General features: G+C 33.3%; 1 protein-coding gene across 10 annotated transcripts in view; it reads right to left on the bottom strand.

Moving 5' to 3' along the window:
• Nucleotides 1-26,675, bottom strand: part of LOC143225168 (uncharacterized) — a 55,607-nt gene extending 28,932 nt beyond the window's left edge. The window contains exons 1-3 of one of the 10 annotated variants that reach the window (XM_076454116.1): nt 25,709-25,839; nt 24,952-25,032; nt 5,033-5,166 (exon numbers count right to left, since the gene is read on the bottom strand). In XM_076454116.1, the coding sequence (XP_076310231.1) occupies nt 5,033-5,128 (96 nt within the window). In that variant the 5' untranslated portion in view covers nt 5,129-5,166; nt 24,952-25,032; nt 25,709-25,839. The other 9 variants (XM_076454124.1, XM_076454123.1, XM_076454120.1 and 6 more) reach the window with 9 other exon arrangements.
• Nucleotides 26,676-26,853: the final 178 nt, after the last annotated feature.

Below are 26,853 nucleotides of genomic sequence, written 5' to 3' on the forward strand. Positions count from 1 at the left end.
ATATGCAAGTTTTTCACAGCCAAGTTATACAATGTCTTCATAGAAATACTAATGTCCAAAGTTAATTCTCTAAAGATGAACTGCTCATAATGTTCAAAATCTATAAACATCCATGGTTAAATTCTGTAGTTTTCCAATTAATAAGGGTTTGTCACAATTATAGCTTCTGAGGCTTACAGCATACTGACTGTAGTGACTAAACAATATTCTAAAACTGTCTTCTTGCTTGTTTAGATGGCTAGCTTTTATACTCGTTTGAAAAAATCCTTGAAAGTTCACTTGGTAAGAATATTCAAAGATATGCTGGGGTTTTCATAAAACATATATATTGTTGATTCTTATACTCGAGAATCTTCTATAAATTTAGAGAACAGGTGGGACTCAAGAATCTTCTACAAATTTAGAGAACAGGTAGAACTTGCAAAATACACATTTTATGATATAAGTTACATACATTTCTAAATATATATTAAACTGAAACAAACACATATATTAAAATAATATTAGATAAGTTACACATTATACTGTACACTGATATCACAACAACTAATGTTAGAGTAAAAAATATAAGATAAACTACCAAGTTTTATAACTGAAATAATAAATTCACTTACAAGGTTCTATAGATCATGAAAAAAAATATTAAACCCATAAAATTAAAAGTATTTTAATTATTAGCATGAAAATTTACATTTTCTCAAAATAAAAATGTATTTATGATGGATACATACTTTCTCTCACAAAAAGCTTTCTTGATTTGTACTGTCTTTTCCCTATCGGCACATATTTTCATTCACCACTAGCCACATTTTATGCATAGTTACATGCAAATGATTCTGCAGCAACACTCCACCAATAGTAATGCAACATTACCTCTATCATAACATGCATTTTATTACTTTCAGATTGATTATAACTAACCATATCAATTTAGAGTGGAAGTGCAAAGAATGGGTGGAAAATGTGAGAGGGGGTAAGTATCTTAATTTCTAATATATCTTACCTCCTCTCACTAAAAATAAGAATCACACATTAAACTGGTGGAGGGCAAGTGAGAAGATAATTGCCCTTTAGGAAGCACCCAAAAGAAGAACATAAGGTGTGATAAGAAACTAAAAAACAGCACGCCAGAAAAGAATTGCATCACTTCTAAACCAGATACCCTCTTCACCCTTTAGTAATGTGTCACCAAAAAGTAAAAAGTAGGAACTTGGAGGGGTCCCAAAAAATACAGAAATAACAGAACTCCCTGATGTAGTAACAATGCATGATAGATTGTAAATGGAAATTCAACCTTAACCAATACTTGCTGGTATCTGGAATTGTACATCAGGTCTATAGTAGAAAGAGGATCCCCTACCTTTAACCTCGAAGGTGGGTAATGCCAAGAAAGAGACATTCCTGTATCAAGAACCCATCTCCACATGTATACACCACCAATACAACCTACACCAGATCCACCAGGAACCAAAAGTAAGCAAAAGGTAGACAGAGGAGAGCTCAGGTCAGGTGGGGATTTATCTCTGCTCCAAAATTAGATGGCATTTGGAATTTGGTCATCCAGTGTAAAATAGAAGGAGGATACCCAGTTGTACACAAATGGAAAGGTATGTATCTTGTCCAACCACAACCAACACCAGATCCAATGAGAACCAAATCATCCAGCAGATGGTACGAAGAGAGACTACAATTATGGTGTTGCATCTATGGTCCAAAACCTGGCAGCATTGGGAATTTAACATACAGTCAGTGGTAGGAGGAGGAGGATACCAACCAAATGCATGTAAGAACTTCTATGGCTAGAATATCCCTGACCAACACCCAATCACCAGAAACTGACATCAGGAGAATGATAGAAATGAGGATGTCTCAGTTGGAAAGCAAAACTGCATTTCTTTCATTTAATGTGTGTGTGTGTACATATACACACACACACACACACATGGTGAAGTGCTATATGCAAAACAGGTCCATAGCAGGAGAGTTGTCACACCAGTGAACCTCACAGAATGCCACCATCCTACATTCAGGATGAGTGATACTGTGCACATTTAGGAGGAGAAGCCTCCTTGTCCTCCAACCCCAGTGGCAAGGAACTAGTAAGTAGCAAGGACTCATATACCCCATTAGGAGAAAAAAGTTAATAATGTATTGGAGAGTCTGAAGTACCACAGCACCAGAGGCAGTGCTATGGGTGACCATGATACCCTATCTTGATAAGCAGAGTGATCATGTTAAGGCAGTGCATCATCCAACACCTGGCATCTTCTGGAATTGTACATCAGGCATAAAGTAAGATGAGTGTCAAACACAATGGTTCATCAGGAATGGACAACAATTCCTGTCTATTTTATACATTAGTCCGTGACTGTAAAGTTCAGGATGAACATATTTCTAAAGGAAAAGACCTCAAGGTACACCTATAAGAGGTTCAGTAGAATATCTTATCTTAACCATGGATGAAAATGACCATGCAACATGTTATTTGGCATCTTTTTCTACATTTTATATCAATGCATAGAGGGCATGTTGGATGGACTTGTATCAACCAACACCTGGCAGCATCTGGAATGATAAATGGTGCATTAAGTCCACTGTAAGAAGAATTTTAACTTTACAGCCATCTATCAAATTTACACATTGCATAGTCAAGATTTAAGACTATATATCTGGGATCCAAAAATTTAATAAATGTCCTTGCAAAGCACAATAAGAATGAATGGAATACTTACCATCACAGGGAAAATTTTCCAGGTAAGTCCCCCCCAGAATGACCACTGACTAAGAGGCATATCCAGGAAGGGAGAGGCTGTCGAAATACAAAATTAAAATATCACTGAAACCTTTATTAAGGACAATAATCATTGTGTTCTGATTCTAGTATGAAAGTGGGCAACTCCCAACAGGCCATGGACTGAGAATTATAGAGTTAACCTTTTAGTGGTGGTCAGGAATTCCACTGCCACTGTAAGAGCAGTTTTGACCACTTAAAACTACAAATGTATAACTCCTGAAATTAAAAGAGAAGATAAAATAAGTCATAACTCTACCAGAAACAGAACCAAATTGTAAAATAAAGTAAATAAAGGAGAAATCTGTGAAAGTAAAAATGTGTGGATAGGTTAAACCATAAGTAAAAAACATATCTGAATTGTAAAAGTGCCAAATGATCAGTGACTAATGTGTGCGAACTTAGAGGGTGTTAGTTACAATAAGGGTAGTGTCAACTCCTATTGTTGGAGGGTTGTTACATGACGATTTGTGTGTTATTGTGTAGTATTAAGTGGGAGTAAGAAGGTTAGTAGCCAAAATGATCCAGCTGCTAATCCCAAGAGCTAAGATGATAGATATTTGTAGCTTTGCATAATGCAAGAACTGAATGAATCCAGAAAGTGTCATGCACTTTGCAAGTATGCAGAGGCAGTTTAATGTGCATATTTGCATAATATACTGTACCATTTGCATCATTCAGATCTAAAGTCAGCATTGTGAAAAACAACTGATAGAATCATACGTTCTTCCTTTGACAAAAACTGCCCTAGATATAGCTGGCCTTTGTATGAAACTGAGGGAGGTAATAAATATATGCTGATCATTACTGATTACTCCACCAAAAGTCTGCTGTTGAAACATTAACTCTTTTGCAATGAGCTCTGTATAATATATGCAAGTTTGTCTAAACACTTGTACATGTTGAGTATTTGGACTAAATTAGAAGTATTTTGTACACAAAATGTCAGATTTAATGAAATATTTGTTTGTGAAAATATCGAGCTGTTTCACTACTAGTTCAAGTACAAAGTGATTTACTGTTATGATAAAAAAATATTGTTCATCCCACAAATCTCAAATATTATTTTTGTAATCTCTAAAATCTCCCAAATACATTTCAAACATTTGTTTTCAGTAAAACTTTAAATTTTGTGTTATTTTCTCTACCCTATGTGAGGTCTGTTAACTTGACCAACCTTGTAACCATCATAAAAAATTAGAAAATATAAAATATGCTATTTTTCATTCTAAATTAGTTACAAATTATAACATGAAAATACAAACGTTTAGTTTAAGTAGCTTAAGTCTCATAATGTTATATATGCATTGTTTATTATTATATTGAACTTCCAGTCATGTCCAGTGAACATTACATAATTTGCACTGGTGCAGTGCACATGCACTCATGTTACCATATTCAATAATACAAAACTGACTTTTAGTGTTTACAAAGTGACCCTGTAAATGAACATAATGAGACCTTAAGCAATTACATAATTTGTAACTACTACAGATACAAACAGATCAAGAATATAATTCTAAAAGACAGTTTTTGCAGACTTGTGTTGGGTAAAAATGAATATTTCATCATGTCATTTACATTCTGATGGCTTGGCTAAATGGGTAATGTATAGGCTGACTGTCAATAATATGCAACATTTATGAATCATGATTGAACTTACTAAAAAAAGCATCTACTGTATGTTAAAATGGTCTATCATGTAAGTAAACAATAACTTACTGGTTGATCTTCAAAGTTCTTGACATTAAGATGAAAAGGATATCTCTCACCAGATCTCAAATTATTTCTTGATTATTCTCAAAGAGGTCTGCTTTAATTTTGTTGATTCTTATTAAATGACTGTTCAATTTACACAAATTTTACAATAGAATTTCATACGCAAGTGATTATAGATGGAAAATTCAGTATCCAAATTGTCTAAAAATGAACAAGTATTTTTTGTAAGTATATACATAAACACGTGTGTGTGTGTGTGTGTATACATGTAAACACATGCATACAGGGCTGGATTATTTTTCAGACACAGTGCCTAGGGCCTACAAAAAATATGGGTCTATGAAAATTTTCTTTAAAAGTTAATCTTTGGTTTAACTTATACAGCTGGTAGAGCCTATGAACAGAAGATGCCTAGGCTCTATGATCACCTTGATCTGACAGAGTGTACATACACATATATATATATATATTATTTGTATATCAAGTTGTAATTGGAAGGTAAAAATACAAGTTATAACGTACCTCTCCTAGAATTTCGACTGGTGCACTTGTACTTTCATTCTGATCTTCTTCAGTCATTCTCTCTTCATCTTGTTTTAAACATTTATAGCTAGACATAGAATTTGGTCTACTGGAAAACTAGCTGACTAAGATCCCTACCAAAATAGATAAGAAGCATCTTTGCTTTGTAGATGATAGCAAATACCCAACCTGTTTTATACAAAGAAGAAGAAACTGTGTCTTTAATATCATCTCTTGTTCTTTTATTTATTTGTTTTAAAAGTCTAAAGCATCCCTTTTTCAACTTTCATAAACATTTATAATGGAAATATAGTTAAAATATGTTGGGACAATCTAACTGCACTTTCTGAAATACTGCTTACCTTTTATCAGAAAATAACATTCATAATTGTGTTATGACAATGTTGTTTGATTTTCAATTCACTAAAAAATTAAAAAAGATGTATATTCTAAATCATAATTCTACCACCTGTCATTATTACTGTTACTATTTTAACTTCTAAAGTAGTTAGATGCAAAACATGAAGATGTTAAATATTTCACACAGATTGAACTTCAAACTTAAACATGCTAATCCACAACATGCCACAGATTATTATACACAGTATGTATGTTGTATTAACAGTATACATTACAGTTAACACAAACATACTTATGTATAATGCTGTTATCTATTTTCACTTGTTACATTTATAAATATACCAAACTTTGGCCAGTGAATAATGACGAGTTGAGAATTTTCTACATCATGTTTTGTGATGAGGAAGGAATAGGGACAAGATTGGATAATGACAGCTAAAAATGGTACAGAGAGCAACTTTGCAGCCCACAATAAAAGCAGAAAAGTCATAATCACGAAATAAAAACATGAAAACTGAAGCAACCCATGAAAAAGCTGGAGAAAGATGAAAAACAGAATTCCTTAGGAAACATATGCTAAGAATGCCCAACAATACCAGTAGACAAACAGGGAAAACTGCTTTCAAGAATGTGTTAACCTTCAAGCATTTAAAAAAGAGAACCCAATAACTCTAATAGGGAACTACATAACAGCCATATATGTAGATAATGAATGTCACAGGCTATGTACAGATGGGAATAAGAACTTAGATGCATCCAATATGAAATATTACATAACTGGAAAGAAAGATGAAGAATTATGACTAATAAACCAACAGTTACATCATCAATGACAGAGCATGGCCCCCAACTGTCCAGATGGGGTATCCTTCTGTAACAAAGGAGTTATGGAGCAGGTTGGAAAAGTACACTTTGCATATGTCTACTATTGGTTGCTCAGTAGAGTTGAGAAAAGTGACTATAAGTACTGACACTGACTGAGATGTAGATGAGGGAAGTAAGACAGAAGAACAAACATCAGTAGTTAGTCAACTCCAAAGCAGTTATTACCATAAGTAAGATAAAATGACTGAGGACCAATCATCCACTGCTGACATGCTTCTCCTGTATAGGAGAAAAACAAAACAGGGAAGAAGGTATTTTATGGTTAAGGGGGGTTACTAATTTGTTTATAACATTGCAAGGTGGACCAAGGTTTCAAAAAAACATTAAAGCCATAGAATAACAGAAATTACATTAGTGACAGCCACAACAGAGAATCACTGCAAATTATTTATTTTTTATCCCAGAATCAGAAGAATGAAAGTAGATGATAAATATTTTGGAGAAGAAAGTCTCAAAATAGACAGATTACAGCATACAGAGAAGGAAACTGAAAGTAGAAGATCATGTCAAAAACTCTCCACCCCTCTAAAAAAAGATCAACAGCTAATTATTTCTCAAAATATTAGTAATGATCTGATACCTAGAAGTAGAAAATAAATATACAAGAACTGAATCACCCAAAAGGTATAATAAGTTTTTTTTTCAGAATTAGGTTACAGTTTTGATTGACAACAAGCAGAAAGCTAGATGATGGGTTATCCATACTTTGGCCACTACATGCATCTAATTTTAGCAGCATAAATCTACAAACTTACCACAAGCCATTTGAACATACCAAAATTACGATGGGCTAACAAATCCTGTTGTACAAATAATGAAAGTGAATAGGACTAACTACTAAAATTTTTTTTGTTTAGAAAAAAGTGATCATGCAATTATTAAAACCAACCAGGGACACCAGAAAACAAAACTGAAGTAATGGCCCAAATACAATGATCTAAGTGCTTCCATTACAGTCATGCAATCATCCTGAATGCTGGTAAGACCAGCAGAGATGTTTTACAATTTCTTATATTGGTAGAAATAATTGAAGAATTCATATCCAACAAGAAAACCTGAATTATTGTGTGTGTATGCTTGTGTGTTACATCAGGCCATTTGCTGTGTCCAATGAGGGGAATCAAACTCCTAATTTTAGTGTTACCGCTGTCTTAGTAGAGGAAATATTATGGTGGGAATGCAGAGCTTATGCATCTACAGTAATTTAGGTATAAGGTGGGGGAGTGGAGAGTTATGGATAAGTTTATCATTCACAACATTGAGTCACATGTTTGTTAACAGCATGAAAATAATTTAACAGAAAAAAGTTTTTGTATTTTTAGTTTTAATTCAAATACTTCAACAAGAGGTATGTTCTCACAGATGATAGAAGTGGTAATTATGCAAGAAATGCATAATATAAAATAGATTCATAGATAATTAAGCATGGTCACATAATTTCAAAGATTTTGAACCTTTTTCCGGGATGGAAAGAAGTACTTCAAGCATTCCAGCTTAGCATATTTTTGTTTGCTAAATTTTTATAAAAAATCTACAAAAAATAAAAGTTTACCTACACTAGCCTTCCTTAACTTTGTAGTATTAGGTTAAAGCAAATGCAGTTAGCCCTATGATACAGGCAACCTTGTAACCATAACACAACTAAGAAACTATATATGCATGCTTTAAATGTACAAAGTATATTTTCAGGAAAATTGGCAAGCTTATAAAAAAAACACATCATTATAAGCCTATTTTACATTTAAAAAATAATTTCAAAAATAAAACAACATATATGTGAATCTACAAAGCTTTTATTAAAGTCAGTCTGAGAGAAAGATAATTTTAATACTGCATATAAAAATATTTTTTTCATCTTCTAGTTTACATATTTTGTTTGCACAACCTTTAGAACCTCCTAAATAAATATCAAGTTGGCTTTTCTTCTTGTAAAACTTTCTACTTTACAACTTATTTCTCTATTCTAACACTAACTGTAGTTAATTCATCAAAGTGAAATGGAAAATTAAAAAAAAACAAGAATTAATTTTTCTAGAATGACTGAAGACTCTGACATATAATAATCGCAACTATTTATCAGAGTATTTTAATATTTTGTCATCTGCTTTCCAAAAGGTTTAGTGTTTTATTGTTGTTTTTGAACCATCAACAGGATATTCATAACACATCACTCCCAAGTCGAAAGCAGAGTTTTAAGTATTAGGTTATATTTTATAACAGCAGACCACTTATGTTGCATGTATTTCTGGAAGAATGATAAAGAAAAATTTTTACTTAACATTTTTAATAGTTTCTTGTCTCTGATTTTAATTTTTACATATTAGTTACTTTATTTTTTAATATAAGAAATAAAAAAATACATAAAACAGAAATTTACTATGTACCTTAGATAGACTTATTTTAATTAAGAACATACTTTGATAAGACTTTATTTGCATTATACAGGTTATCTGCAAAATAATTCATGCAACTTTCAAATATGCATATTACAATACAAAAAGTATATTACATACTAGAATTACCCAAAACTAGTATAATTTAATAGGCTTTCTAGCTAATCTATAAACATGATAAAACTTATATCAGCTGCTAGAAGCATTGAATTCATTAAATACATATTTGGTTGGAAACTCCAGGCAGGGAGATGAGAGCATGTCATTTGGGTGTTAAAAATTAGTGATATCTCTGTAAAGCAATAATATTAGATGATCTAATTATTTTAATAAGGCTTGTCAATATCTAAAGTATGAGTTTATAAATTAGCTGGACACTCTGGAACATGCATAAGATTAAAACTAAAAACTAAAATGGGTGAACTCAGAGAGCACACATATGTAACACAAAGAAATGGAAATTGAGAGTTTATTTGAATATTTTGTTTTAAAAGTAAAACTTAAATATATAACACTACATTTTGATGGCAAGCTTATTGACAATAAGTGATAACACTGGTTAAAATTTTGAAACTAAATTTGTAAATAAGTTGTGAAAAGCACACTTTGACCATCTTAAATACATAAGGTCAGTCAAACTCTTAAGTTACTTTTTACCAAAGAACAGTGGGATTGATAATTACAGTATAATCCTTCAACAGCAGAAAAAGCATGCACATTCACAGCAACAGATTTCACTCTCACAAATCCCACAGTTATATAAAATTAAAAAAACATAAAAACCTTTTCTATTATTTTCTGGATAACAAATCATAAATGCTAGATTGTAAAATTAATAAGAAGAAATACCATTTTTTTACGTGTACTCACAGATTTATCACATTTGTATATAAATACCAGATAACTGTTTGTTCTTGTTTTTTGAATTTTGCACAAAGTTATACAAGGGATATCTGCACTAGCCATCCCTACTTTAGCAGTATAAGACTCTAGGGAAGGCAGCTAGTCATCACCACCCACCTCCAACTCTCAGACTACTCTTTTACCAACAAATAGTGGGATTCACCATCACATTATAATGTCCCCATGGCTGAAACGGTGAGTATGTTTGGTGTAACAGGGATTCAAACCTACAACTCTTAGATTACGAGTCAAGCGCCTTAACCACCTGGCCATACTCAGCCCCAGGTAAATGATCTAGGATAAAAATTTCTATACAACAACTCATTTCACTAATGTAGATAGCACAACAGGTAAGGGAAGTAAAAAATAAAGTGCAAAGCCTAAATGATATATACATACATATATTCATAAGTGAAAGATACAAGTTTATAAGCTCTTGATTCTTTTTAGAGAAAAAGTTTAATGAGTAGTTTAAAAAAGGATTATTTGTTTGTGGGTTAAAATTATTTTTAATTAATAAATTCTATAAGTTTCTAACCACCTGTGAACTATGTGGTTTAAAATCTAATCTGTTTTAATATAGTAACATCTCTACATTCATGGTAAATATAAAGATGTCTCTAGCATGGTATACATGGTAGTGAAAATAGTTGTACTGTTTTGTACAACGGAAATTAAAATCTCTTTTGGAATAAACATTGCATCCACTTATTAATAATCAACTGAAAGTGCTCAGGAACCTTTTAAAAGGGTACAAGAAACAAGCATATGAAAGGAAGTAAGCGTAAGCCAGATTAAACCAGACTTCACTGTTTACACAATAAGCCCACATTAAAACAGTATATAGAATCCAATACACTTAACCAAATAATAAATCTGATCTACAATAACATATAAACCTACATTTAACCTACATAGCTTTTAATGGCTATATGAATCCTTTCCTCTCATTTAAATCTTAAGAGTCTAGAAGTACATTCTAAATGTAATTAACTTTTGTAATTCTAATATTCATGAATTTTGAGAATTCTTCAACAAAATGATTTTCAGAATACTCAAAATTGTTTCTGAGCATTTTTTTCTGCACATTGATCATCAATTATGTAATGTTGTTGACAAAAGCTATCTATTCAAAACAATTCTGAAATTTCATCTAACTAACCACATTTGATGATAGTTAAATCAAAATGTTTATATTATTCAAAAACATTATGAGCTATTGCAGATACTTTCTGGTTACAAAAAGGTAGGGAAGGTTAAGTGTATTAATGTTTACCCTTAACACAATTTTATTACACTTGCTATGTTTTTTTTGCAAAAACTGCACTATATGTTTATAAATAAAACCTTGAAGTTCTTAGGATATATACATATATTTCAACAGCTGTATTCATTTCAAAATTGAAGATGTTTCAAATTATTGTTAAAAATAATCTAAACTTATTGGGTACTTTTTAGATGAACTGTACTTCTTTTATCTTTTAAACACAATTTTTCCATGTGTAGGAAAGCAACAAGCAATATAACTTTTTAACAGACAGTGGATGTTTCTTTAAAAACAATTTCTATATGTTTAGATCTTCAACACAAAGTTTCTAAAAGACTTCTTTTAAAAAAACAACAAAAAAACTGAAGGTATAAAACAGTATGCATTTCATCAATTTCATGTGCAGGAAATATCAACAAGGTCAAAGGTTATTGAAACTAAGTTTACAACTGTATTTTACAGCTTATAATATAAATTATTACATAAATAAAATATACACAGAAACAAAAAAGCAGGATATAGTTCTCAAATAAAACTTCTGTTCTTTTAATTACATTAGATGTCAAAATTATTGACAAATAACTATAATGGTAATACTGTTTCAAGTGGAAACATTCTCTTTACCTGCAAATATAAATACTTTCCTCTCTGTATAACAAAAAGCCATTAACTCCACTGCTGTGAAGATATTTGCATACAATACAAGCTTCAAACAAAGCTCCCACTCACTACACATATTAATGTACTGCTGCACCAGCCTAAGTTGTAAATAAAATGTGACTACAGCCCTCCATCAACAGAAAGGTGATACACCCTCAATATACAGTAGTTTCCAAGAGCACTAGAACAGGAGAAAAGGGATATTTTCAGCAAGGAAAAAGAAATACACTGTAAGAGGGAAGGAAGGGTGAGAGGTTATGCAGAAGTGAGTACTTATCTAAAACACATCTTCAATAAAATAAAATGTTAATTTCAAAATCATATTTTATTTCTAAATGCCCAAAAAAGTTACAATCCCATATTAAGAAACTTATGCAGACAATGGTGGAGATGAAGAAATTGCAAAAGCAAGCTCCTCTCTGAAATCATAGTGCCAGAAAGAAAAACCAATGAAGAATGTCATACACTAAGGTGCAATAATGATTAGCCTAGTGAGGGCATCACTTCATAAGAGATTGCATATTTTTCATTCAAGGAATATTCTTGAACCAATAAAGCTGATTGAGCAAAAAATATTTTAAAAAGAATTCTCTACATGTTGCTAAAATGAAACATATATGGGTGTAATGTAAAAATATTCTAACTGCCATTAACTCATTGGATATCAGCTGAACATGATTGTGTATTGTGGCTAATGCAATAAGTCAGGTCATACCACAATGAAGAAATATTTACAAGATACTAGAATAATGAGGTTTAAGAAGAGAATGTATCAAAGTAATGCAAGAGCTATCTCACACACTTAACCACTAGGAATGGCTTGGTTTATAACTACAACATGGTGCCCTATACTACACTACTAGATAACACCCAAGACCTAATTTCCATTAGTTTCATATCAATGGGATTGTACTGACACATTCTCAATTTTCTCAGTGGCTTGGAATTGGAAAGTAAGAGTTTAACCAATAGTCCACTCAGTGGAGGAGAAGGTTCTATAGGACAAAATTCTGGAGAGGAATTCAGACTATACAGGAATAATCATACAGTGAAACCCCTCTAAAGCAGCCACCTTCAGGACTGAGACAAACTGGCCTGATTAGAGGGGTTCCACTGTACATAATTAGGGATTATGTAAACAAAAAAAGGGACTGTGATTGAATGATCGCTTTCAAGAGGTAACCGAACCTGAGGGGTTTCACTGTATATACATAGCATCCCACACTAATAAACTGTGCAGTGAGCTACCACAAACACAGACATAAAGCACTAGCTAGGTGAGAGGGCAGCCTCACACTTGGTGCAATCAGTTTAGTTTTCTCTAAAATAGATATACTGCCAAATTAGTGTTTCAGAAAACCCTATCTCAATATTAGGCACTGGGTAGAGGCTGATAGGCTTATTACTTTCTGTTCTGTTATCCTCCACTCAATGTGGATTTCAAAAGGGAAATGTATTCCTTGTGAGGTTAAACCAATAACTTGATGGGTTTGAGTATTTCCATAATATAAATATATAGATTAAATGAAATAATTGTGGAGCCCATTATCAAAAAAAAACTTACATTAAGAAAGCCTGTGTGGACAATGGAAATTGGAAGAACACAAAATCCAGAGCAGATGAAATTTCAATGACAACGTGGTGTCAGTACTGTGACACTGACATTTAGGGGTCATTCATATATTCACCTGCAAGATTTTACCCAGGTGATGCCAACAGCTAGAGACAAGAGATGCTTTGAGATGAAAAACAGATGAGAATAAGCATGAAAACATAAGAAAAGCATCATCACCCATACAGGAATAAACTAGCAAGATGAGGCATATACCCTTAGTAAAGTTGGAATGTGATAAGATTTCAGAAGAGGAATCCCACCACAACTAAAGACAATGTCAATTGCCCTGAAGAGGAACAGTACCAGTGATATAGCAAACAGTCTATACAGAATAATGGAGAGAATGAGGATCAGAATAATTGTACAGGAAAAAAAAGTTGGAATGGAGAAAATCATCAAATTACCCTCCTGAAAAGTCCAAGTTTTAAAGAGGAAAGAGTGATCAGGGAAAATTATTAATCTTTCATTATACTGAATAAAGCACAAAAGGTCCAACAGTGACAAGCTTTCACAAACAAGGAGGGGCAGAAAACATACTTTAAGTATCTAAAGGAAAAAACAAAAACTGCTGCAGACACAAAACTTCCTTTCCCAGAGCTTTAAGGTCTGGTATTGGAGACCAAACAAATGAAAGCTAGGTATTAAAGAAAGCTGTACTAACAGAAATTGACAGAACTTCCACAGAAGTATCAAATCCATTAAAACACCAAAAGATGAAGAGTATCCTGTGGTAAAAATCCAGTATATGCAAGATTGTCAATCTATCTCTAAGGTTTAAGTTCCTGAGACATGATAGACTGACAACTTAATGTGACAGATGTGGGCCTAAAAGAGAAAGTCTTGAATGGAAAAAAAAAATACAAGTCCTATTAGCAAGTACATCCTTGTAATGCATGGAAGAAATGACAGACATATGAATGGATCATAAAAAGAAGACAAAACAGAAGATAACAGTAAGTCTGCTAATCATCTATTTATAAAGAATGTTTATATGGAAAAATTGCTCCTCTAGAGACCATATTATGAAAGTATATCAATGTCAAGAACTGTACCACACCTGAACAAAAGTACTGACTGACATGTTTCATTTGTAGGCTTGGTTGTTATCAAGCACAAAGCTACATAACATGCCATTTATGCTGCACTTATTACATATATGAAAATTTGCATATAAGAGCTTTAAAAGCCCTCAGGCATACAGCTGAGAGCTAGGGAGCTCTGAACAGATGCAAGTCCAAGTGAGGTGGGGGAAAAAGATGTGCAGGATCAAGTGAACCACAACAAAAATGATATAAAAAACAGTGTTTTTTAATATACTTGCAATGAATAGTCAGAATTCAATGAAAGGGACATGTTTGGGCACACCCAAAAAAAATATACAACTAAAAAAAAAAGGTTCCCAAAATAGACGAATATTGTCACATATGAAATTCTTGAAACACAACAGTCTTAATTTCAAAAGCTCTGTCTTTACAACATATGGTATTAGCTTGAGTCTTTTCTGCAGACAAATTGAGAAAGACATAAAGTGAATGAAATAATGTGTGAGGTCATCAGTGAAATGGACAGTTGAACCAGTTACCCCAAATAAGACAACTCTTAAAGAAAAAGGGAGGTTGCAACAGTGAAAGTGTCACTGGATTGGACAAGAAGCCAAGTGTTCATTAAGTAGAGGAATAGAAGACCTCTTAAATATAACTTCTATGAAAAAAACCTGCTAGACCCAACTGAGAACATATGGGACAGAAGGAAATGAAAAACAGGCACACCATTTGGGATGTGGAGAAAGCATCCAAAAATTTAACCTGGGTTACCTACATCTGAGAAGTCATTCACCAAAGAGTGAAAAAAATATCCATCATGACCAAGAAAATATTAAAGTTAGTATGAGTGAAACAAATCCAAGACAGGACCAAACCTTCCACCTTTATAAGAGTAACAAAAATACAAGAGTAATAAAACTTCTGAGTGGAGTTAATGAAACGTTTCTTTTTAATCAGGTTAGATATAAAATGAAAAAATAGAAAACAAATCCCTGAGTAAGGCCCTGTGTAATCCAGTAGTCTGCATCAAAGGTGTAAAAAAACAGGAGAAACAAATTCCCACTAGAATGGAACAAAGGATGAATCCAGAAACCAGTCACCTCCTAGGCCCCCAATGGCCAACACTCAGAAGGAGGGGGATTTGAATAGTAACAAAAATCACTAAAAGCTGGAGCAGGTACACTCATAATGTTATTGAGGATGTGAAACCTGGTGGGCACCCTGATTCAAAAGGACAAAAAGAAAACAGATAAGTTGACAGGATCACTATGTAATGTTTAAAAGAAGGTGAAGTGTGAAAAGACAGCAAAGAAGTTGATTAACTACCAAAGATGAACAGAAGGACACTGAGAAAGAGAAAAAGAAATCCTCAAGATGAAATAAAAGACTCAAGTAATTTAGACTCATGTAAAAAGGAAACCTGGAATTCAACGAGTATAGAAAAAGAAACAACACATCTATGTAATCCAAGCAGTGAAGGTTGAAGAGCAAACAACCTGATATTCATCTAGAATAGGGCACTAGAAGCAAATGTAACTATTTAATCAACACTGGTGAAACTTTTCAAAACATGTGGTAAGCTCAGTTGAAATAACAAACTTAGGAGGTTAGCAATCCTGGATCTAAGATGAGAATTGAACCACCAACCTGATGCACAGTAGTGATATCACTGATCATCAGAATGCCTCCAGTTGCCCTTACATTATTGGATAATTACTGTTTGGTGAATGTCAGAAACATGGAAAAATGAAATCATAACCTAGATAATTCATGCAACCAGCTTATTTTACTTATACGTTAAAGTTGGCCTGGCATACCTATAGTGCATAAACATGGATTATTGGAGTATTGATAATGCTGATGAGCACATAATAAAATCTGTACACTGGTTAAAACAACAGGAAATAGTGCAGAAAAAGAAACCTTATTAGACACAATGGAATACGAATCCCAAAAGTACAAAATTAATTGGAAGAAAAAATGAAATTGAAAATAATTCAATCCAAATTTAAAAAATGTGTAAAATTTGGTATGTTTTCTCAAACTCTATAAAATTAAGATAAGACTACATTAAGAATTAGCACTGAAAAGTTAAAATAACTGGTTAAACATGGCAAAAGGCCTGCCAATTCTGAAGAAAAAATCAATGCCAAGGAAAGAAAATGAGTCTTAGCTCCAGTGATAAAGCTAATGGGGATTACTGTGCAAGAACTTTTCACATATGTACTGATGTGGTGCTATATATAGTATAACACTGAATATGTCATAGGTTAAGGCTTTGATTTCTGAGATAGATTTTTTTCTATATATGGGTCAATAATTTTTAAAAGTCAGGTAAAATTTCTTATTCAAAAATGGGAGCAGAATTAGGAGTAACTTAATTAATTTACATACAATATAAAAAATAATGGATATTCAGGTTCAAATCAGGTTTTTAATCATTAAAAAAATTAAAATACTTAAGCTTCGATAAAGTACAGTTGATTACTCTCTCAGTCTGAAAAAGTTACAATTTAAGCATAAAAAGTCTACTATTCTGGTTCTACCAACAGTTTGTGATGTCTAATTATAAACACCAAGTATTTTAGATGGCTACTGTCTCAGTTTTAAAATACAAAGTTGCAAGAAGGTTACAAAAAGTAGGATGGTATTTTTTTACCACCAGTCATAATTATGTTATTTGTTCTTTTTTTAAATAAAAATTATCATTTTTAAATGTACACCAACTATTTATAGATGGGCACTCTCTCAGTCTGAAAAAACAACAACAAATAAACTTAGTTCAACAACTTAAAGGTTTGAAAGAAAAAAATTCTCAATTTTGCCACCAGTTTGCATTGTTTTTAGGTTGGTTAATTAAACAAGAACAAAAAAGAAAGGTAGTTTCCTACACTAACTTGGTTACATATGTTCATTAACATATAACACTTATTGTTGAAGTGCATTTTTGGACATCTACTGCAATCTGGTGTTTGAATATAGTGTGACCTACAAAATGAATGCTCTACTGTTTCACTTGCAGCTAGAATGCAGAGTAGAGTTAATACTACTATAAATAAACATGGCTGTAACATCCTTTCACAATTTCATTAATGTGAGTTCCAGATTACCTGGAGAAGGTTCTTTTATGTACTGATTCAATTCTGAGTACAGAGCTTCAGCTGTTATAGTGGAAAACATCTCCTTGGAGTCATCAAACTCGCTTTGAACTAATGTCACAAAATGATTCAGCAGTCTTGCCTGCATCCATTTCTCACATAAGCCACACAAATTTCATTGCTGTACTGCCTCACATACGCAGCATTTTTAAACAACAGCACTCCTAAAATTACATTACACTTTTCTGTGCTCTATTACAAGCAAATGGTAAGTTACACTTCCATAACATGGTATATTTTGTGCAGCACAGCATCATCTCTCTTTGGCTTTTTCTACAAAGCTAAAACCAGTTAAAAGCTTTTCTTCCACAAACACAAGATTGGTACAGATTCTTTGATGCTGTCAGAGAGTGGGAATGATTTATGTCAGACATCTTTTGTTCAGGACATTCTCCATCTTCAAGGGAGCCATCTAGTAGGAAAAGAAGCTGGAAGTTTTATGACATTTGTAGTTCCAAGTTTAGCACACTCTTTATTGTACAGTCATTCTAATTACTTGGCATATTTACACAAGGTACTAAATTTCATAAGCACCTTCTCATACTGCTGCAATGATTTTTGCAAGCACCAAAGCAATGCTGATACTGTTTGAGACAGAAACATCTACCAATGCAATTTCACAAATTTACTGCATACTCTTCAAAACTCTCAAATGTTGTTTTAACCTATTTAAAATGTTCTGAAGATAATGTTGAGCCACTAAGTAAAGTAAAAGCACAAGCAATATCACTACTTGGCCATAAAGAATAAAGTACTTCCTGGACTTTCACTAGAAAAATAACTCTCTTAGCTACTGTGGCTAAACAAAGTAATTTTCTCTTAGCCACAGTAACAGTTGTTTAGCCACAATTTTAGGTTGCCAAAAACTGTGTGGTGCATGACTTTTAATATGCATCAATTCCATCCAGTAAAAAATAGTTGTAATTATGTGAAAATCCACAAGACATTAAGTTTTGTACTATTTTTTTATTCCCCACCAATCTTACCCACCAAAAGAAACAAAACAAACAAATTAACAAAGTAAACATGATAAAGAGGAAAATAAAGAATACATTTCTCAAAATAACACAGAAAAAAAAAGGCTTAAAACTAGAATACAGTAGCATAAATAGTAAGTAGATAAATCCAATGGCAGCTCTTCAGCCAAATCATTCTCAACAGAAGATGTGGTAGAAGTTGACACCTGAGGTTCCAAAGCACATTTCTTCAACAGGGAATGGTACCCACGTCTGTCTGTGTGAGTGACCCAGTAACTGAATACAGAGTCGAAGTTAAAATGATCTAAAGGTTTGGACTCCATGGATAAGTTCAGTAACATTTCTATCTTGGCCACAGACAGACTGCTCCTGGCATCTGTTTTGATGCTGCTGTACCTGCTAATTCCCCTCTCACACTCAACAGATGTAACTGGAATTATTAATCCAATTGCTGCAAGCTGACACAGATTTGGAAAAGTTTGAGGGGTCTGGTGGATGCATTCCTTGTAGAAGCTCTTCATGTTTCTGTTTTTGTAAGAATACTGTTCCATTATGTTCCTCAGTAGCAGCCATTCAGGCAGTGCCTCATCCTCACTGGTGAAAGAAGAGAAAAGCTGAATAAGTTTCTTCAGATCATCCTCATCAGATACTGCTCTACTGTGACATGGGTTAAATATTGAAAAAAATGACATGATGTTAGTGTCTGGGAATGCTACTCGTAGTCTTGTGACCACCTCTTCAACAAATGGCTCAGCAGCTGATCTGTACTTTTCACGTTGTTTATCAATATCTTTGATGTCATGGCCTCTGTAAGAAGTGTAACCACTGGCATCAGGAGCTTGTGGGAGTTCCTTCAGTGCAGTCTGTGTGTAAGGACCAGGGATGTGTACCAGCAACTGAATTGACAGAATTGACCCATCAATAATTACTTTAGCCTTATCATAAGATAAATCAGCTCTCTGTAGAGATCTTGACAAAAGTCCAAGAATGCCAACAGCATCAACCAAAAAATGTGTCATCATGAGAAAGCTGTAACATGGCATTTGCTGGACCATGTAGCAAGATTCACCCTGGAGTACCACGTTCCACTGCTATGACCTGCAGGCAGCTGATCACAGATGAAATACAGTTGACTAGTGCTTGGATGGAATCATTAAAAGAGAGCCATTGTGTGAAGAACGCTTGATTTTGTTGCTTTACTCTCCATGCAATGCTTTGCTCTCTTCCAGAACCCAACACAACTTGGGAGAATATTTTAGGCTTTTTGCAAACTGGTTCAAAACTGAAATGTACTTCACAAGGTATGGCACCTGGTTGCTGCCTTTTTAGCTGTGCAATCTGTGTGCCAAACAATGATTTGTTATTATCCAGGGGCGTTCCTCCTTAAATTTTGTAGCAACACCTGTTTTTATTTCCACCATGACATTTGCACCATCAGTTGCAAGTTCAACCAAGTCAACATCAAATAATCCTCGATCTGCCATGACTGAGCGCATTGTGTTGTAGATAGAATCAGCCCCAGTGTTGGTCAGCCGACGCACAGCAAGGAATTGACTTGTAACCTCACTTAATGATGAAAGATACCCGATATACATTATCAGTATAGAGGTGTTTCCTGCATCAGTTGCTTCATCTGCTTCAAGAGCAAAAAATGGGAAAGACGATGCTCAAATGTCTGCCTGCATTTCATCCTGAACTATGTGATTTAGGGCACTGTACATAACCAGAGACTGGCTGTGGGTGTATATGAAGGTCTCTGTTCCACTTTGTGACTGAGTCTGTAGTTTCTTTAGAGAGGTCACTCCCTGTTAAAATATATATATAAAAACTTGTGTTTTGAAATAAAACCACTAATTAAAGTAATACACAAAGATATTTGGAAGAGTTGGCTAGCTACTTAATTTTTGATAGATATTTTCAAAATGTTTCACTTTTAGAAAATTGTCAAATTGACTTTTAAGAAAATACTGTAGAAAACAGAAAGTATCTTATTAATACTAGAATGAAGAATATTCTTACATTGAATACTTGTAGTGAAAGGAGGGAATAAAACTTCATAGTTGGGATGGCTTCCTTTGCTTGTACAAGTAATGTGGCCATCTGTGTTTGAATGCCACCTTTACAGCAGCAGTTGACATGTCTTTCTTCAAAACTTGTGATGCTACTGTGCTGTGATAATCATCTGACCGTGCATGCTTCACGAAGTCATCTTTTTTAGACTTAGTCACAGTTTTCCCAGTGATAGCATAAATATTTGTCTTCTTGTCGTCCCTGCATAATTTGCAATGAAATGTATTTTGTTGGAAAACATGTTCCAGCCAAGGTAACTGTGAAAACTAAGTTTCTTTAACAATTCTGCGAAAATCGTGGGTATATTTTTTTTTCACACCAACAGTCTGATCACTGCTGCAAGCTTCAGTTTCTTCAGAGCTGTCTTTTCTTTTGGAAGTGGATTTCCCACCATCAGTTGATGTTGTTGCTTCGACCTTCTTTTGAAAAAAACTTGATATATTTAACTGTTTAGATGTCTTTTTATCTGATCTAGGAGTCGTCATAATCTCAATTCAAACACATGTCAAACGAAACTTGGGATTCCCACTTTGATACAGACCATATGTTGGTTTGACGAAAGTCAAGTTTCCTCTGATTACTATTTATGTACCAGGGGCCGAATCAAACATGTAGCATAAGAAATGAAAATAAAAGAAATCATTAGCACAGCTGAGTAATAATTTTTTTTAAAATTTAATTTGTTAGTTGTCATATCCCTGAAACCATAAAAAATACATATATAAAGAAAATATAGACTACAGTCTGTGGTAGTTTTTAAAGACGTTTCTTGTTTCTTCAACTCGCTGGGGGGGGGGCCTCTGGTCATTTGTCATCTTTGATGGTGTGGATGGTGATAAAAACCACAAAAGCTGTTCGAGAATGAAACTTGAGCACAATAAATAAAGGAAAACCATCCAAGACCAAAAAATTATCATCTTTTGCCACTGTGGCAAAACCAACCCTAGATTTTTTAGCCACTGCCTGTTTCTTTTTGCCAATGGCAATGTGGCTAATGGCTAGCAGAAGCTTAGACTTCATACTTGTATATTACTTTTTAACTGCAGAAAGTACATAAGTAAGTTATACAATTAATATCATTTTAATCCTAATACACATAAGTAGAAGTCAAAGTGCCCATGCAACAACCTCTTACAGTGCCATTCAACACAGTACTATGTATTTGATGTCAGAATTTTCAAATTTTCATTTTAACCTAAACTACTGATACAATGACAGTTCATAGTGGCAGAAAATAAATACAAGATACAATATACAATTGATCTGCCACCAAGTTCATCACCCCTGGAATATGGCAAGCTGGTACAGTGAAATGATAGGAGTAGGTCCTAGAAAGAATATCCAAGGTTTGAAACCAAAGAAACATGAACTGAGTCCAACCTTGACAGGAAATATGAAACACCACCATGGAACTGTCAGTGAAGCACAACAATTTTTTCCCCCAGTAAGTCCAAACCTTGACACATCACCCTCTGAACAACAAGAAGTTGTAAAACACTGATGTGTAGGGAAGCCTTTTCATCCACTGACCACTGATACATGTATCCCATCCTTGAAGTAAGCCATCCATGAAACGATAGATCTGTGGAAGAAGTGGTGGCAGAGGAACACCAACTGTAGTACTGTTTGATTCTAATCACTACTCAAACTTAAAGATGTTGATGAATAAGCAGACTGGAGAATCCAGAGGATTACTATATATGATCCATTGGTCATGTAGAGACCACTGAGTGAAACTCATATGCTCTCATCCCAGAGAAATAAAAGATTCCAGGCATGCCCATATCCCCAAAAGAGAAAGCACAATTTACACAGTGGGAGAAGGAGATGTAAAAGTTGGACTGCCCGTTCCATAACACATAGCTAAATGGGAGTCGGCTGAGTCGGCTGAGCCTGACTGACATATAACTGGGGAAACACCAAGCTAGATGATATATTGTATTGAATTAACACATTTTTTTTGGCTCTGATAACAGTTGGCCTTAGGTACTTCTAGAACTTCAATCTGGACATAGCAAAAAATTGGATAAACTAGAAATTTACTGAGACACAAAAGATCAATGACCAGATACCAAATCCCTCTCTTCCTGGACACAACAAACACATAGGAATGAAACCCCTGAAAAAATGAGATGATTTTCTACACTGTCTCTTGACCAACAAATCTCTGACAGCGCTGGAACAAAGTTCCAAATCTAAAGATTTGCATGAGGCAGAAATACAACATACTGAGTGAGTAACAGTGGTAAAGATGTGAACTGAATAATTAATCATGATACAAAAACCTGTAGTAGCCACAGATTCATGGTAAAGGTTTTCCACACTTTCAGAAATTCTTGGAGTCAAATGCCCACAGACCCCAAAGGCATACAGTAGTCACTGCTGCCATTAGCATCATTCTGATTGAGTGTAGGGACTTTGTGGATATGCATGGAATGGAATCTATTCTGTGTACCAATGTATCAAGGGACTGATGTTGCAGGTTGGGACATTCAAATCAGGACAGAACTATAATCTCCTCCAGGAGCCATGGAAAGTCAAGAAGCCAAAAATGACAGGAATGACAGCAAATGAGTAATATCAACCCTAGATTCAGAAGACCTTAGAACACTGCAAAAACCAATGGTTGGAGAAAGAGGGCCTCATGTAAAACACAGAGGGTGGCAGTCAGTAGACAAACACCCTCCAACAAACCATCTCCATCTAACAAATTCCAACACATAATACCAGCTAAGAGACTTCGAAAAATCCATAAGCTGACAATCAAACCAAAGTACATGTTAACAATTATCCCAACTCCTCATTAAATTGTTGTGGTAATTGCTGACAGTCTTTCAACAAACATTGAAGCAATGATAAATATTTTAGTATCTTCATTAGGGTTAGATGAATCCTAGAAAAGTGTGACCTATTTAGGTTGATCACAGACTCTATTCTGGGACACCACATTTCCAGGAGAGATCTATTCCTTGAGTGTGTAAATATGCATCCACCTGATGGTGGTAGGCAAAAGCATGTTGTTCTGAAAAATGTGGTGAATAAAGAACAACTTTACTTTTATATAACTCAGCAGTAAACTTCCCTGCATGAACTGCAATATCAAGGGATGGAGGAAAAACTAAGTTTTCACCCCCAAACCCTTCCACTGTCAAGGGAGGTGTACACTCAAAAACAACCATGCAAAGACCCAAAACATCACACAGTAAATTTACCAGCTGAAAGAGGAAAATAACAGATTGGTGGAAAAAGTTAGAAAAAAATTCAAACTTATGCTCAGATGGACAAAGAAAAAGAAACCATAACAGTCAAATAACAACTGTAGCATGGAAGGAGGTAAATATGCTTTGGAAAATATTATTAAAAGTACAACACTAACAAATGTACAATGTCTGAAGAAAATTTTGTCCTCATCAGGTTCAAGTAATTTACTCAGACACATGAATATATATATATATATACACACACACATACAGTACAAAGCAAAGAAGTCACATGACTCAAGATTGGTTAAGGCTTAATAAAGGTATCCTGATGTTTGATTCTTATTTTAAATTATATATATATATTTTTAATAGATATACTATGGTTTCATTAATTAAAAGTATCTGTACATGGCAATTTTACTTTGTTCACCAAGTAAAATAAAATTACTATCAAATTACACAAACTTACTGTTTAGTACATACGGTAGGCAACTGCAAAAATACTGTGATGATACCAATCTTTACTCAATATTGTTTTTATCTTTATCCTATTCAAACAGCATACATAAATAAACCAGACCATCTGATTGGCATACTTAATTATTTGTAACTGTAACATGTTTTACTTAAAAACTATTATCATCTTTATAGTGAGCATAAAATGTTTTAATTATTTTTCAATCTATTTGATTTACAGAAGATCAGTGCAAAATTACTGCATATTGGAAAAACAAACCTTAATAAACACATGGTGATATTTATTGAATATTAGATTCATCTGTTGAGGGAGAAATGCTCAAAAAGCTTGTGGAAAAATGTTTTGTTTTGTTTTTTACAAATATTCAAAATGACATCTTCATGAAAGCTGAATCATGTGAAACCATGGATACTTCAAAAATTAATTTAAAAACCAAAAGAAAAAAAAACAGGAAATTAACACCAAGTTGTAATAATACAGCAGTTGAAAATTTTAATATATGAAGCACATACTTAATATTTTGTTTTTGGCAGCACCTGTTGTCGGGAGCATGATGTACTAACTGATAAATGATCTCTTCAATTAATCAATAACAAATACCACCAATCACTTAGCTCCAACTGTAAAGGTAATTGTTTGAGATTCACTCTTGCATTTTATTAAGTATTATTTTTTGCAGATATTTTTATAACATACTTTTTGTTCCATACTTTCCAGTATATTTCTTCATTATCACTGAATGTGTCTTTGCAGAATGAATAACAGATACTTGAAACGATACCACATACAATGACTTCCAGACATTTTTTGTTAAATTGATGGGCCAATTTTAAAAATTTATATACAGCAAGATACCAAAAACTACTTTGTTAATTACATGAAAATAAGTAATAAAATCATTATTTACCTACAGATGATACAGTTTCAGTCATTTTCTTTCACAACCACCACAAACAGTTCACAGAAACAATGTGCTGACTCCCAAACACTGTCATGGTAGTCAATCAATCAACAGTTATTCTGTTTACACTAGTAATATGAGACAATAACTAATGTCTATTAATAAATCCTACTAATACTAGGTATTAATAGTATTATAATACTGTTACTAATACTAGTAATAGGCAATACTAAAGGTTGTCAAAGAAGAAAATCTAAGTTTAGTTTTTTGTCTGTCAGTTAATTTTATATTTATTATCGTATTACTAGCAATGGTAATAAGAACATAATGTGAATAAATTATTTCCAATATAAATTTTCAAGCCTATGAGACAATAAAGATTCATAACCTGAAACTCTTAAACAGTCCAAGTTACAATTTAAAAGTTAATAGAATTAAAACTAAGTATCTCACTACTTACACTGTTAGTTACACATAGTTGTGCAAGTAATACCAATACTTTATAATAATTTAATATAAATTATAATTACAGTTAATCATTAATAAAACAAAAACGTTGACAGAACTGAGAACTTAGCGTAAGGGCTGATGTCACTTGCAAATTAGTAACAAGGAAGATCAAAACAAGTTTCACATGATAAGTTACTTTAATGGCTTGATATTATATTTCACTTTTTAGCTTATTTACAATTTACATACATAAAAATAACAAACTATTTATCATCAATCGTAATGCAAAATATTTTAATGGAAATAAACCTACTTTAATTTACATTCGAAAATTTTGTTTATTAATATTGTGCACACTCAGTTACTAAATTTTTTTTCACACGCTCAGTTGTCGTAGAGCGCTCAAATACGAGTCAAATTTACTAAATTGACCTAAAATGGGGTAAAGTTTATGTTGGTTAAAGAAAAAAAGTGAGTATATTATATATATATATATATTATAACCATGAAATTTTCAAGCCATAAATCAAAATAAATTAACATGAATTTTTTTTTTAAATACGCTGAACATCAGCGTAAAAAAATAGTTAAATACACAAAATATTACTAATAACTCTTCTTCTAAAGCACTTACCCCGGTAAACCATATCAAATTAATCAAAAAATCAATTGCAATTGAGATTGAAAAATGTCACTCTATAGCTTAATGGGAAGTCTCGGAGCTTATAACGGTAAAAATCAGGGTTGATAACTGCGGTGACACAATTCAGATAGTTTACTGTGTAGCTTTGCGTTTTAACAAAAAACATACTTTAAAAAGCTAAATCAGTGCTTCTATCCTCAAGAAAAATTCTTACATTCAGGAAAGTATACTCAATCTACTGCCATTCATATCTTCAGTTTGCTTTTTCATAATAAATGTCGGTGTTCCAATGCTGTTGCTCCACTATTTACAATCGAGTTTCCAAAATAATTTCAGCCATCTCAGTAGTACTAAATATAAAATTTCATTATTCCGTAGTTTTGACCAGCGGTACAATTCATGAAACCTGAAACTAATATTCAAACTACTCTTCTCAGATCTCCATTGTGTATCAACATTACAAATTATTTCCCCACTATCTACAATCAAATCCTCAAAACAGTTTCAAATTATCTTAGTGACACCAATTACCCCATTCCACAATTCAGTAGTTATGAAAAACAGTTCCCGATACTCGAAATTGACACTCAACTAATGTTCCTATTTCACCATTTTACTTGTTTTTCTACTATAGCATTTTAAGGCTTTTCTATATTATTTACATTCAAGTCTCCAAAACAATTTCAACATGTATTAGTAAACTAAATATTCTTATCCCGAAGAAAATTCCTTGAACATAGAAATGACAGTGAAACTACTACACCAAATGTCTTTATTTTTTCACAATAGATGTCGTGTGTTGTAAAGTCCGTAGC

Source organism: Tachypleus tridentatus, chromosome 9 (assembly GCF_004210375.1).
Source record: "Tachypleus tridentatus isolate NWPU-2018 chromosome 9, ASM421037v1, whole genome shotgun sequence".
Classification (NCBI taxonomy): Eukaryota; Metazoa; Arthropoda; class Merostomata; order Xiphosura; family Limulidae; genus Tachypleus; species Tachypleus tridentatus.